This window comes from Neolamprologus multifasciatus, chromosome 19, assembly GCF_963576455.1.
Source record: "Neolamprologus multifasciatus chromosome 19, fNeoMul1.2, whole genome shotgun sequence".
Classification (NCBI taxonomy): Eukaryota; Metazoa; Chordata; class Actinopteri; order Cichliformes; family Cichlidae; genus Neolamprologus; species Neolamprologus multifasciatus.
The window spans coordinates 13,061,208-13,076,292 of record NC_140457.1 but is presented as its reverse complement, the minus strand read 5'-3'; the positions used below and the strand labels follow the sequence as shown (position 1 = coordinate 13,076,292).

The window sequence follows — 15,085 nt, the reverse complement described above, 5'->3', positions numbered from 1 at the left end:
CCTGTCTGAAGCCAATCTGATTTGCCCCTGGGCTTCTGTCGGCAGAAAGAGGTGATAAACACCGCAACCATGACAACCGGCGAGCCAGACACACGCCTGAGTTCCTGGATCCTAATGGCTTCACTTGGCATCCTCTCCTCTTTTAATTCATCAGGTCCGGCCTTCACCTGAGCTGATATTAAGGCTCTCTGGACAGATGAAGGCGCCGTGATTCCGCTACACTTTGAGCTTTCTCATCCAGTCTTTTAAGATAAGAGTCTATCAGCTTGTGAGATGAAACAGTGTTAACACTAAAGCATGCACACTGCTTTAATTAGACCTCAGGAATTAGTCACTGAATAAATATTTCCTCTGTCTGGATAGTATTAACGCAAATGCAGGAATATTGATTCTTCTGACAGCAATTTTCACAAACAAATCCTACTGATCACTAATGGAGCCTCTGTGAAAACACTGTGACTGGGACAAGGCATGTGAGCACAAAGCGATTGCTCACCCAAAATTGCAAGGCTGTGGTAATAGCAAGGATAAGCACCGTATTAGAAACTCTGTGAAAGTGCATTTACGTGTGTCTCCATGCGAAAACTTTCAGAGCAAAAATGGCAGGCTTGAGCTGGTGATCGATTGGACGGGCGTCCACAGACTGTGAACCTCACCTTTAATGCTAACACACATGGCCTTTTCCTGGTAAAATATATTGTATTAGTTTGGCTGCAACGTGAGCCATCATAATTTTCCGCCTTTTTTTGGTCCCTCTGTATGACTGAGCCCAAATTGAAGTTCACATCGGGCACCTCAGGCCTCCCCCGAAAAATGTGTCTGCGTGAAAATGGAATGTAGAATGCAGCCAGCTGAATCAACATAGGTAATATGAATGTGTCCCCCTCGGACACCTTCCTTGAGTCACTGGAAGCAGCAGCAGCAGCCTTTACCTTAAGACTCTGAGAGGGCAAGGTTCCCATAGCAACTGATTTGAATCCTAATTAAAACAGGAGATTTGATTAATTAGTTCAATGATGTGTGTGTGTGAGAGAATGTGTGTGTGTGGCATGACTGTTTGCATGTGTGTGGGAGTTTGCATGTTCTCGTGAGTCACGGTGTATCTCGTGTGTAAATGAGGATGGGGAGGGGTGGTGGTGTTATATATGCCTATACGTGTGTGTTTATGTGTGTGTTCGTGAGCCCGTGAGTAATCCTTTGAATCACTGCCGTGTCTCCAGCATGTGTGCGTGTGTGTGTGTGCTATGTCTCCCGGGAGGCTTGTCCTTGCCTGCAGTACTACTGTGTGAATCAGAGGTGAGGCCTTTGGAGTTGCCCTCTGCTTTAATCTGGAGCTAATGACAGAACCACCTGCCCTCCTGGCCATCCTCCACCTCCTTCCAAATACCTATTCCGTCTATCTGTTGGCTCCCCCTTGCACACCCCCCTTTACATGTTCAGCCAACCCTCACAACCTTACCCAAAATGCTCACTGTCTCCCTTCCACCCGCCTCCCACACTCAGCTTGTTTTATTCCCTTTTTCGCTCCTTCTTTCCCTCTTCTCTTTCACTTGCTTTCCACATCCTGCCACAGAGTGCATGATACTTCTGCCTGCATCTCTGATTGCCTCATCGCATTGAGTAAGCAGAGACTAGGGGGCAGTGCAGGCCCCAGTGAAACTCAAACACGTGTTTGGGGACGACTCAACGCTATGTGAGCAAGATGTAGCTTTAAGGAGCTCTTTCGACCAAGGAATAATCGGCGTCCTTATTCTTGTTGGTGCTCGTTCTTAAGTCTTGAGTTTGTGTGCCCTCACGCACGGAAGCCAGTCCCGCCGGAGATCGCGTGAGCGAAGGCATAATTGGAAAGAGCTGCAAAAACTGGGATGACCACTTTGTGCGATGTGTCCTCGGTGGAAAGAAAGATGGAATGAGCAGGGAGAGGAAAACAAAGGAGGAAGAAATCAAAGCAAGTAAACCAGACTGAATTGACAAGAGCCCACAGGAGAATCAAAGTAAGAGAGTCACGAGGAAAGAAGGGGAGAGTGAAGGAAAGGAAGGAAGAAAAGATGTGTATAAAATAAAGAATAAGGAAAAGTATGCTCTGACAGAAAATAATTCACATGAGAGGAAGGAAAAGCCTTTGGAGAAGGAGCAAGCGGAGGAGGAAGAAAGGAGAAGTGGCTCAAATGAAACAGCATGAGTCCCCATCCATTTCAACACTGGACAGCTCCATAGACAGCACTAGGCCAGTATAAATAGATCCCCTACTTTAGAGGCCCCGTCAACACTCTAAAAAAGTACTTTATGTGCTCAGAGCGGCTCCTGCCCCCAGAGAACAGACACACAGGTATCTGATGGTGCCTGATAACCATCTTCTCTCAGTTCCTCTCTGTTTGTTTTCTTAATTTAGGGAGCCTCCACGGTTCAACAACAACACCTCTGTGAGAAAAGAGTGTTTTTCTCCCAAATTCTCCACCACGGGCAGCATTCTGCCCTGAGGTGGACAGTAATAACCCCAGGTCTGGCATCACATTACCCCTGTCACAGAGATTACAATAATATCTCAGGACAAAAACCCTATGCGTGATTGAAGCTTATTTATAAACACAAGCCTCCCTGCATGGTGTAGGCGAATTAAATGTGTGCATGCCTGAGTAAGCAATCCCCACGAATGCATGTGTTCATGTGGCTGTGCATACATGCCCCGCATCTGCCAGCCTGTTTCCATTGCGAGTGAGCGTTAAGTAGCCTTGTGGGGAAGCTGTAATACAGACTAATGCACCTGAGAGCCCTGAAATCTATAACCATCATCTACATCTCCCTGATATTACTGGAACCGTCTTACTGTTTCTGATAGGAATCTCCAGAGACCCCCCCCCCCCCCCCCCCCCCCATCTTTACTCTTGTAAGGAGAGAGAGAAAGAGAGAGAGAGGAAAGAGAGCACTAGGGGAGAAATGCACCTCTCCATTTCCTCAAGGTTATTCACCTTAATGCACGCTGAAATCAATGTGAAATTGAACTGAAAATTGAACTTTCAGCTCAGTAATGTGGAAGACATGTTGTTATTAAATCTTTTCCTATAGCCATGAAACCGGCTGACTGATAGTTGGACGCTTTTGAATGCGTGTTTTCAAAACCATGGCACCATGGGGTGTTTTATTGAGACCCTCCCCTTGGTCCGCTGGAGACGCCGGGCTTCACGGGGGCTCCATAGCCGCCACTTAGAGAAAGTATCGATGGAGCATCAGCCACCTAGCAGGCTGTGATTAGCTGATGTGGGGAGCTCAATTCAGCGTTGGTAGGGGGGTTTCATTGCTCTCAATCTGGGCGGCATCTGTTGCGCCCACCACCCCCGTTTGGCAGGACAGGTGTTTTGATGTAGGCCGCGCACAAACTTCTGGGTCTCGCTGTAATCTCCGCTGCGACCCACAGTCACCACAGTTTTCCCGACCGGTACCATGTGTGTGCGTCCTCGTGCGCGCGCGCGCGCGCACGACGAAAGCCAGCTGGCACGAGTCGCCATGGTAACACACACCGGTTTCACGAAATCCGTCGGTGCTTAAGGGCAAGAGAGGAGAGATGAATAAACTAATGAGATTATAAATTATTGTCGGTATAGCTGAACAGTCGGGGTATTTTTTTTTTTTTTTACCGGGATGCGTGACCGGGCAACGTGAGGAGAAAGTTTATGGGGCCCATTGTCTGTGACTCTGTTGTGTGTCCTGTAATCTGTTTATGATGAGGAACTGAACTGGCTCCTCTGGTGAGGAGGAACCCACCCTGCGCGCTTTGTGCCTCATATAAAAACTAGCAGTTGCGCGCCGCCTTATTGCATGATTAATTCCGGCGCCTGCCCCCTCTTTTCCCCTCCCCTCTATGAATTACCTAGTTGTGTTTGAGATGAGGAGAGGATTCTCCATTATTACGCCCAGGTTACAACTCCGCGCATTGCACGTCTGTTCAGCAGACCAGTGCCGCAGCTCCCACGGGCTGCACTGTGGAGAAGCGGACCTGCATCCTAAAGCCAATCGTTTTTTTCCTCCTTTCCTCTCTCTCTCTAGCTCTCTCTCTCTCCCGGTTTTTATCCTCCACCTCATTGCAGTCTTATCACGTCTCTCCCCCCCCACCCGCTCTGGTCCCCCCCTCCCTCCCCATCCGCCTCAGCCGCTACAGGAGAGGAGAGAGGGAGCGAGAGAGAGAGGGAGAAGAGTGCGGCTGAATGTGAACGACATGTCGACAGTCAGCCTCTAAAGTGTTTTCTCGGTCGTTCTCTAATTCTTTGGCGGCGGACTGAGTGAGTATTACCCGCATCCCTGCTCTGCTAAGCGTCGCTGTGTGGATCAGAGAGGCTGGTGAGGAGAGACAGACAATGAGGAATGCAATTGGATTGCGTTGCTCTGCCAAGGATTTTCATACATAGCCTGGTAAATGTCTTAATAGGTTCTGTTAATGACTAGGCTGTTTAATTGGTCATGCCTTAATTATTCTAACTATTACAATTTGTGTGCCGTAATGTTAGGGGCTAATTGATTTTCTTGAAAGGCTGTGAGCTATCCAGGCTCATATCCCCATACATTTGATCAGTGATGCTGCTTCTTGCCTGATAGTGCAGATCTGTGCTGAGAGCAGGGGCCCATGTAAAAGCCTGTGCGAAGCTTGGTGAGCGTGTATTCTGACGGACAGAGAGGACAGAGAGATAGAGACTGGAATTATGTGACATGAATAATATGGTGAAGAATAAGCAGTGACTGTCATCTCTGGTTCGCTTGCGTCAGTGTGCAGGTCTGGAGGAGAGGGGAGAGTGAGAAGAAAAAAAAAACTCAGAGAGACTAAAGAAAGACAGGGAGGGAAGCCACACCTGTGTCAGGACGGTTTTCAGATGGACATGAAGACAGAAGGACAGAGACAGACGCACGCAGAAGCACAGGCAGAGTTCTGGGCTGCCACCAGTCAGTGCTTAAGTCCTTTCGTTTCTTGTTACCATAATGATGCAGAGCTATGCCGACTGCTGACTAGTCCACTCGGCTGATTGGAGAAAGAGGCTTGACTGTGTTTCTTCTCATTAGGTAGAGATGCCCATCCACTAAAGCAGACTCTAACAGGATGGATCCCAGTGGTCTATCTGGACTCTGTATTGATCTCCTCTATACAGGGGGGCCACGGTCCAAGTAATAAACAATACATATCTAGACTGAAGACCCAGTGGGACTCTGAATGGGCAGTATTTTGTATTGTTTTCCAATTTGTCCAAAACTGTTGAGCATGTAAGCCTGTTTTCTCCTGTGAAGCACAGATGCTCTGAACACTTTCATACACTGATGACTGTTTTTCACTTCTCCTTATGCTTTCTTCCTTTAAAATCGTGAGGTTTTCCAACAAGTATTGCAGCATTACACTGGTTTGTTATGAAAGCTCACACTCATCTACACGTGTCTAGCTACCTGTTTCTGTACTTGGCAGGCTATAAAAGCCTACTTTTTGGATATGGTTTGACCTTTCTCGCATTGTGTGCAACACACACGCATGAAACTTGGCTCCAGCACAGTTTCTCTGTGAGGCGGGCGTACATTGTGTGCAGGGCAAGAGGAGGGCTTTGATGTAATCAATATCAGATTTCAGCTGTTTCACTGTGAGCTCTCATCCTGAGTGGCAGCCTTGACTGACTTCTTGCTGCTTATGCAATCCCACTCTTCTCTCCCACCTCACCCATTTCCTCTTCTTTTGTACCTACTCTCTGCACATTACTCCTCCTTTATATGTCTGCCTCTCCTTTACTCCTTTCCTTCCCCTTGTTCCCATTTTTCCTCCTCCTCCTCCTCCTCTTCTCATTTCTACCTCTCCCTTCATCTTTCCCCCGTCATAATCATCTCCGTGATTGCTCTTCCTCTCCCGGGCGGTGATGTTTTCACTCCTGCCTCCTTGTCTAACTCGCTGATGCTAGATTATTGCTGTATGATTACAGCTACCATACCATCATGATCATTATTGCATTTCGCATGGCAGTGTTCAACACTGTATGAGCAGATCGAGATGCTTTATCCAATTTAGATCTCATTAAGACTCGAGAGGAAATATCCCCGTGCAGCACTCACAATCTCAGCTGTTTTTCGCTTTTCTTGTCTTTGTTGTTGTGTCAGGAGTTCTGCAACTCATTCTCTTGTTATTACCGCGCCGCTCTCATCATCGTCACGACCATCATCGCTATCGCCGTCAGTTCACGTTCCTGCCTGTCGTCGCACTGATTCACACCACCCCCACCTTTTGAAATTTTTTTGAAGAGTTTTGATTTTGCAGCAAAGCTTTTCACTCCACTGTCATTATCACAATAATGATTATGACAGGACTCGATGGCTGTTGATAACCCAACGTATTTTTCTGATTGATAATATGGGGTATTTTGTGCCTCATCCTTCTGTTCTCTTGATTGCCATTCATCTTATTAAATGGAGCAGTTCATTAGACAGAAGCATTATGAGTCTGATTTGCATTCGCCCATATTCATATTGCATACATTAAAATAACACATGCGTGACATTTCGGCTTCACCCGGCATTTGAAAACACAGATGAATACATTCATCACAAGCTTTACCCGCCCCCTACCCCAGCACTCAGAAAGCCACTCGGAAAAAGAATAAAACGTGATTCACAGGTGAACTAGCCCACATGCATGCCTTTGTTTTGCATTTTCAATGTCAACATTTGAATTTTTAATTCAAAAGAGACATTGTAGAGAGATTCTTCAGCCTGTTGTTTTGAAATCAATTTGTCCCGGTTTTGTAAACCCTCTAAGCCTTGTTTTCCTGTTATGAATACAAGCACATGCATACATGGTTGACGGCTATCATATCATACTGTGGCCTTCCTGTACAGCTTCATTCCACTATAATGCTGTTCCGTCCCCATGACACTACACTCTGTGTGATTTAACATTTATTTTCTGACTGCTTTAGTATGCCTCTGATGTATCATCCATCTGATTCATCCTGAACTGACTTTTGCTGCTGCCTCCCTGGCTGTTTGCCCTCCGTTAACAATGCGTTTGTGTGATTGTGTGTGCGTTCGCCTCACCGTGCAGTGCGGTGGAGGCCTGATGCCGGGCTGTAGCCGCAGGCTGTTGAGCTGAGAGGGAGAAGCAGGAGGATGCAGTGGGTCACTCTGGCGGTGGCCCTGGGGTGTGCGCGTCTCTCCCAGGCGTCGCACACCCCCACCCCTACCCCCACCTCCACACACACCCCTCTCGTGGACAACTCCGAGGAAGAAGTGGACGAGCCGTGCTTCGAGCCGTGCACGTGCGAGGTCAAAGAAGGTGTGCTACACGTGCACTGCGATGGGCGGGGCTTCACAAATGCCAGCCAGGTATGGCTTTCTTCATCATTTGTCTGGCCACGCATGTGGAGCTGCACTTCACTTTACTGCGCTGTCACTTATCTTATTAAAGCGCCATATCTCCCAGTCTAATATCCTGCCTCTAATGTGGCTTAGGGCTGTTTCTAACTGCTAAATTTATGTAATTAATAAGATAACTAATCAGACCTCTAATTAATCATTCAGGTGTCACAGTCATGGGTCCGCCCTTTCAAACTCAACCTCCAGAGGAACTCTCTAAGGCGTCTCTATAGCAACGGGTTTCAGCACCTTGGCAACGCAGTGTCGATAAACCTTGGCAACAATGCTCTCCAGGACATCCGAGTGGGAGCCTTCCATGGGCTCGCCAAACTGAGACGTCTGTACCTCCACGAGAACAAGCTGGAGGTTTTCAGAAATGACACCTTCGCCGGCTTAGAGGCTCTGGAATACCTCCAGGTAGTCCCGAGGAGTTAATCCGTGTTGATTATCCACGATTGACTTAATTATTGACAAATTTGTCCAGGATTACTATAGATAGCTGTGACAGAAATAATCAATGGCTAGCAGGTGGCCTGTGTGAAAGGATCTCCTCAAAATCTCTGTGCAATCTTTTTGCAAACGGAGAGCTCTCAGTTGAGTTTACTTTCCAATTCGAGCAATTACTCATTCGTCACATCTTTTCTTTCTTACCTGCAGGCCGACTACAACGTGATCAAACGAATTGATAGCGGTGCTCTGAGGTTCCTCTACAAGCTCCGTGTTCTCATCCTGAATGACAACCTCATCCCTAACTTGCCTCCTCATCTGTTCAGGTTGGATTCTGATTATTTTACTGCAGAGCTTTTAAATTATGCCAGGACTGATCTGTAGAAATATCAGTGTCGGACACAATTAGTCACGCTGTACTGCTGAATTAATGTTCCTGTGGCATACTATTTCATATAATCAGAGATGGATTAATCATCAGATAAAATGCTGGCTCCTCTGTGATGGAATGTGTGAATTTTATTTTACTATAACAGTGTCCTTTCATGTAAACTAGCAAACTATATCCCTCCTCCTCCTGTACCAGATCCGTGTCTCTGACTCATCTGGACCTGCGGGGAAACCGTCTGAAGAGCCTGGCATATGCTGGGACCCTGGAGTACGTTGGCCGCTCCCTGATGGAGATACAGCTGGAGGAGAATCCCTGGAACTGCGGCTGCGAGGCAGTGCAGTTACAGCAGTGGCTGGGTCAGATTCCCTACACGGCGGTAGTCGGGGATGTTACATGCGAGTATCCCTTCCACCTACACGGTAAAGACCTGAGGGAAATCCCCCGCAAAGAACTGTGTGCCGACCTGCCAGATAAAGAGCTGCAAGCAGTGGGGAGTGGTCCATCAGCAGGATCACAACCCCAGCATTTGCCCCCTAACTCTAAACACCAACCTGGGCGAGTCAGACCAACTAAACCCTCCTCTATGGTGCACGGCTCCCGCCAGAACACACATACTTCCTCCACTTCGTCATCCTCTTCCTCTGCAGAGCGTAAAGACAGGGAGAGGCACCCAAGGCCGACTAAAAGGCCTCGACCCTCCAGAACATCCCCCACGCCACGCAGTCTGATGCCCAACCAGAATCCCCCGGTGGCTGGTTACCAAACACGGCCCCCTATTCCCATCATCTGTCCCCTGGGCTGCACTTGCAACCTGCACATAACTGACCTGGGTCTCACCGTCAACTGCAAAGAAAATGGCTTCCTCAATGTGTCCCAGCTCACACCTCGGCCTCTCAACGGCCGCAAGCTCTACCTGAGTGGAAATTTAATACAGAGGATCTACCGCACAGACTTCTGGAACTTCTCCAGCCTCGACATGCTTCACCTGGGGAACAACCGCATCTCTTACCTTCAGGAAGGCGCTTTTTCCACCCTGACGAGCCTGAGGAGCCTCTACCTGAACGGAAACAATCTGGAGAGGCTGAGCCCCCACATGTTTCTAGGATTGCAGAATCTAAGGTAAGAACCTTTTGGATCAGTCACACCATTTACTTCAGACGTACATATTAATTAAAACCTCATCAGCTTAGGTATTTAGAGATTTGTTTATAAGTATGTGGAAATTAATTTCACTGTAATACTGGAATGGCACAGAGCAGAACACTTTGATTACCATTATGCCGGAGTTTGATTGAAATGGAAGGTGCCCAGTCTCTTCCAGAAGTGTCATTTGTTAGTCACGCTGCCTGATGCCATGCTTCAGTTTGGGTGTGAGTGACAACGTGAAAATTAATGGGTTTTTGTTGTATTTGCATACAGAGGTGTCGATAAGGTGGTGAGACATATGGATTTTTTGCCAGGATTTTTTTTGAAGAATAAGAAAAGCTTAAAATAAAAGCACACTGTCAGAGTGATGCATATTTATGTCATCATCAGAATAAGACAGTTTCTTGGTTAATAACCTATATCCAAAGTCAGTCATTAAACAGCGAGGAAGACAGCAGAGCAGACTGCAAAGACCTCTTTTAGCCTTTTGGCTTTCAGCTCCACTATTTTATATTTAAAGACAGGGTTCAGGAAAAAAATCTCCATAGCCATTTTTTTTTGACTATTAATCAATAATAAAAATCCTCTCTGGACTTTTCAAAATGTCTACCTCTTAACCTCTCGTTAGCCTTTGTTAGCGACTTAATGGTGAGAGAGCTGTACAAGTCATTTAAACCGGATCTGTCACTTATTCTAGCAATGGCACTACTGGATGACTAGCATGCAGAGAATTCTCCAACTGTACTCTGCACATATTTCTGTTATTTAAAAAAAAGAGTCCTTTTAATTTGATTTAACAAGATAATCTGATACGCAGAGGCCAGTGTTAGTAGTCATCAGTGCAAAATTACACAATTTTATTTGATAGTGATCAGTTTATGGCTGCGAACAGGGAATGAGAAGATGAAATCCAATTTCTGGTGTGACTTTGTGACATGAATATTCATTGATGTGTTTGCCATTCATGGCCGCGGCATATACTTGGAAGTTAAATGTATGAAAAGGCATCAAAAGGAATGACTAATTTATGCAGAAAGGAAAATGACCTTAGTGCATCATGAAATCACGAGATACAGCTTAGATACAACATACCGATAGTCTCTTTGCTTGTAAAGTCTGTGACACTGCCATCTTCTCTCCTGTCAATAGGTACCTTTATTTTGAGTACAATGAGATCCGTGAAGTCGATCCTGGCACTTTCGACTCCATGCCATCCCTCCAGTTATTGTTCCTTAATGCCAACCTGCTGCGGAGTCTCCCTCTTGGTGTATTCTCCAGAGTCAATCTAGCCCGCCTAAACCTTCGAAACAATCACCTGCTACAGCTTCCGATGGAGGGCGTGCTTGAACACCTCATCGGACTGGTACAGGTTAGTGTAAATTACTACATTACTAACCGTATTTACTGAATGGCTGTGGCGGTGTGGATGCAGGTGGATGCTTGAGAACACAATTCTGGTCTGCTAACCTCTGTGTGTGCAAATGAGTCAGATACCTGGCATGAGGCTTTCAGCTAATTTAGGCCAAATAACATGCATTTTGCTGACTGACAGTTGCCGGGTGGAAAAATAGAGATTATTGAATTGGATCACCCCCGTTGATTTGCTACACAAAAATGTGCATAATTATACAGAGCGTATTTATTTCAAATGTCAGCCGATGAGATTAAAAGAACTAATAGATTGCCAAGACACATTATATTATCACAGCTGGATGAAATAAACAAAACAACCTGAAATCTTGGATCAAGCCACGGCCACGTTTAAAAACTTCTGGCAGCCCCTGGTCTCATGGCCTCTGGCACAGCTGCAGTTTTCTCTGTCATCTGTAGCGTCTGTTGTTTTGCGGGCTCTGCTGTGGCTTGTGGGACTATAGTTGCGCCTCAGGTATTCTAATTGGAAAATTGCAATTGACTTGATTTGCATAAGTGGTCTTAATAAATCAGGAGCTAAACTGGAGAAAGCTGAACCTCTCAAGTTTTTGTGAATGCTTGTAATTAAAGTACCTTTCAGTAAATAGACTGTATAAACTGCTGTTATGTGGTAAATCCAGCTTTTTGTGAGAGCTTACCTCGCACATTTGACTGCAGCTTTATGTGACTGGTTGCTATACACAGCGCACCAATAAGGACAGGAAGCGAGGTGTTACATTTTTTTTTTTATCCTGCTTCCTCTCACTTCAGCAAATTTAGTGTACCAGGCTTTTCTTAGACATCCCGAGTAGAATGAGGTAAGGTGGGTGTAGATTAGCCCGAATGTCATTGTGAATTTCCATTTTTCTTTGCTCCATGCAAAATTCCTGATCCTAGGTAGTGTGGGTGAGACTGGCAGTTCAGAGGCTGTTTCTAAATCTTTGCTCGAGGAAGGGACGACAGTAGTTCACGGAGCTGGAGGAGCCATGTAAAAGTGTATTATGGGTTTTTCTTTTGCACTGTTATACACCTCTGATGTCCAAGAGCATTAAAGCATTGACCAAATGGAAGCACACAGTGGGCTGTATTCATAAAGCTCAGCGGTACGACCATTGTAGTCCCTCAAATCTGTGCCACAGTAATTGAATACATTCATTTACCAGGGTTGTTATTACTCTGACAAAGCCACATTAAGGCTGCCCATAGACCACGTAAAATAATGTGACAATGATATCACCTGTTGACTTACTGCTGGCCTGTTTGAAGCTCGGATTTCTGGGCGCTGGCGTGTGCTTTTGGAGCCAGAGTTTGCACAGAAAAAAAAATCAAAGGGTAACGCAGATGGAAACGGGGTTTAGCTCGCAGCTGCAGTAAAAAGCAGTCCATTTTGTTAATCATAAAACAGCAGCATGTATAGCTTAGAGTCATTGTCACCATCAAGAGCAGGATTATACAGTTACACCCACTTATATACACTGATATGAAAATACCCTGCTGATGTCAGTGTAATTAAAAAAAACAAAAAAACAATATTAGCGTGACACCAAGGAGAAAAATTCAAATCATTCTGGTGTTTATGATTTCTTAACTAGAAAACGAATAGCAGCTCAACAGCAGATGAACCTTAAACCAAAGAAACTCGAGTTAGGTGACTCAGTATCTGAGTGGATGCCAGAAATTATATATGTACAGTTCAGAAACACATATGTCTTTCCCAGTAAATGCAAAGGACGTGTTGTGCAGCAGAGCAGCGCTTCCCTGTCATTGCCAGCCGTAATGAAGAAACTTGCCCATGGCCACGTTTCACTTATATAAACACAAACAACAAGTCTGTCTCTGTCCGACGATAACAGCCGTAAAATGGTTTTACACTTTGGTTCTGTGTGGATTACAGAAACAAGATGTGAAGTGTTAGAGAGATTTAGAGGTGGTGGTAGGTGGATTTGCTTATCTGGACAGAGCTATGCTAGCTGCTTCCAGGCCTCTTCTTGCTGCAGCTTCATATTTAGAGGGTTTTTTCTTCTGCAGATGTAAATATGGAATCTTCTCAACACAATAACAAGCAGTCAGAATGTTTATGAAGGTGAAAACAAGTTATATTTTCTTGCAATACAAGCCAGCATTTCAACTGAAATTGCACATCAAAGGCATTTTTTTCTTTTTTTAAATAAAAGTGAAAGTATCTGTAATCATTTTAAATGGTGCTCTGAAAAGATGTGTTTTCTGTTTCAGCACAAAAGACGTCTTTGGTCTCATTGACTGGCTAAGTACTCTGATTTAGCATTAAATGCCAACTCATGCAGGTGCGCTGTGAGGTGAAATTTCTTATAGAACAAAGGCGGGATTGATAAGAGTAATGTCGTGTTAATAGCCACTCAAATTAAATTATGTGTAGGTAGCTAAACACATAGGCAGTGTTACCAAAGAGCTATTAAAATGACTTAATGTAGTAAAAAGTTAAGAGTTTTCAAAAGAAACAAACTGAATTCCATTATAATTCTTTTTAAACGCAGAAGCTGTGACTGTGCTTGAAACTGGGATTTTTGTCCATAATGTGTTCACATATGGAGATATAATAAATGGCCATAACTATCTTTAGCAGCTGTGACAAGTAAATTCTTCTTCTAGGGTCTACAGTCTGTTTGGAAGAGCAGATAGAACCGCTTCCATCGCTGGGTGCTCTTTCTCATTTTATCTTATTTTTTCCTCAGACCCTCATGTCCACATAATAACAGTTTGCGGCACATTTCAAAATCAAGATATCTCATACAGCTGCATTAAAAGACAGTGTTTATTTTCCCTCCGAATAAAAGATCAAGGGCTTCTTTCCAGGCTCGCCATGTTGCGCTGATGTTCAGCAATCACACGGAGGCAGAGATGCCAATTTCTTCACCGACAGTAGCCTCAGTGGACCAGAAACTCTTGCTCTTTGCTCTGTGCTATTACTACCACTCTCTCTCCAGCTACATGAAACACAAACAGCTGGATAGAGAAAGTTCATGCCCCTTCTCGAGGGGTTGTTGAAGTCGCTCGGGAGAATATAGGAAATCGCTATCTGAGGTAGAAATCTATGAAGGGAGCACGAGCACAACATGAAAAATAAATTACAACACTTCAAAAAATAGAATAAAATCAAAATCTGTGTGAGTGCACTCAATACCACAATCTGATGAAATATAGAAGTGTAAGTGGAGAGCATCGATATGTTAGTGCTTTGACATGTTTGACATCTGGCTTTCTATGCATAGCATCTCACACTCTACCACTGTAGCCGTAAAGAGAGATTTTAAATGTACACGTTTTTCAGAATAAACACAATTTTGCATATGCTGCAGGTTCTTCTTCAGTCTTTTCGTGTTCGCTCTGTGTGTGTGTTATTCAAAAGACAATGAAACCCATTCATCAGTATGGAGAAGGCTTGGCAAGCTGAAGCTCAGGGGCGTCTCGTCACCAGAGACTACAGCAGAATCCCTGCGCCAGAACTTCCAAAACCTGCTTGTATTGACTCTATTTCCGTGAACTAACTGGAGCAATTCTAATGACTGACAGGATGTTTGGGCAAAGTGATCAATTAGAAGGCACACGGCTCACTAAGAACGTTCTGAATTTCTCCCCTGATGTGAATTTTTTTATAGCTCTCAAATAAAGTTTGGATGATTATTGCCTGATCTTTGCTCTCTGTCATAATGATAAAAACCCACAAGAGCAAATATGCTCTTCTGCGGTTAAAGCAGGGCCATTTCAGTCCTTTATTTAAGTCAGGCTGAATATATTTTCTGACAAAAGAGGGTTTCCAATATATCATCGCAGGCTGGATTAAAGCAATGAATGCCGGTTTGGTTAGTGTGCCACTTTTTATTGTCAATTTAGTGTACGTGACACACTCCAAGCCTTTGTGTTCACAGAACGTGCATAATGGTATCACGCGCTCATATTTTCCCCGCACCTGCCGGGCTAACTGAGGGTCTATAATTTCCTGTCACAACACAAGCTGTGATTGACAAGTTGACAGCAAATCGCACACTAGGTGACCAGGCGTATAAATTGTAAACAGTGTTGGATGTGTTGGACAGATGCTTTGAAAAGAGAAGGGGATAAAGCCTTTGGGATTTGCGTGAAAGAAAACAATAAAATGCTTCAAGAATTTCCACCAGATGTAAGACTGTCATTATGAAAGTTATGAAACAGCAAAAACAAACTGACACTCTGGTCATGCAGTGTTTCTTTAAAATGTCACTTTGCTCGTTCGCGCTGCGTTAGAGGGTAGATGCGTCACAGTAATGCGGTGGATGCTTTTCAGTGGACTTTTAATATGAGTGA

At 44.9% G+C, this 15,085-nt stretch overlaps 1 protein-coding gene across 2 annotated transcripts in view; it reads left to right on the top strand.

The window, feature by feature from the left end:
* The first annotated feature begins 3,885 nt into the window (after nt 1-3,885).
* The window catches only part of LOC146496155 (SLIT and NTRK-like protein 3), a 49,022-nt gene continuing 37,822 nt past the window's right edge, over nt 3,886-15,085 (top strand). The window contains exons 1-6 of one of the 2 annotated variants that reach the window (XM_085142856.1): nt 3,886-4,277; nt 7,061-7,341; nt 7,537-7,788; nt 8,029-8,144; nt 8,405-9,328; nt 10,505-10,724. In XM_085142856.1, coding sequence (XP_084998982.1) covers nt 7,126-7,341; nt 7,537-7,788; nt 8,029-8,144; nt 8,405-9,328; nt 10,505-10,724 — 1,728 coding nt within the window. In that variant the 5' untranslated portion in view covers nt 3,886-4,277; nt 7,061-7,125. Of the gene's footprint in view, nt 4,408-7,060; nt 7,342-7,536; nt 7,789-8,028; nt 8,145-8,404; nt 9,329-10,504; nt 10,725-15,085 lie in introns of both variants that reach the window. The other variant, XM_085142854.1, reaches the window with a different exon arrangement.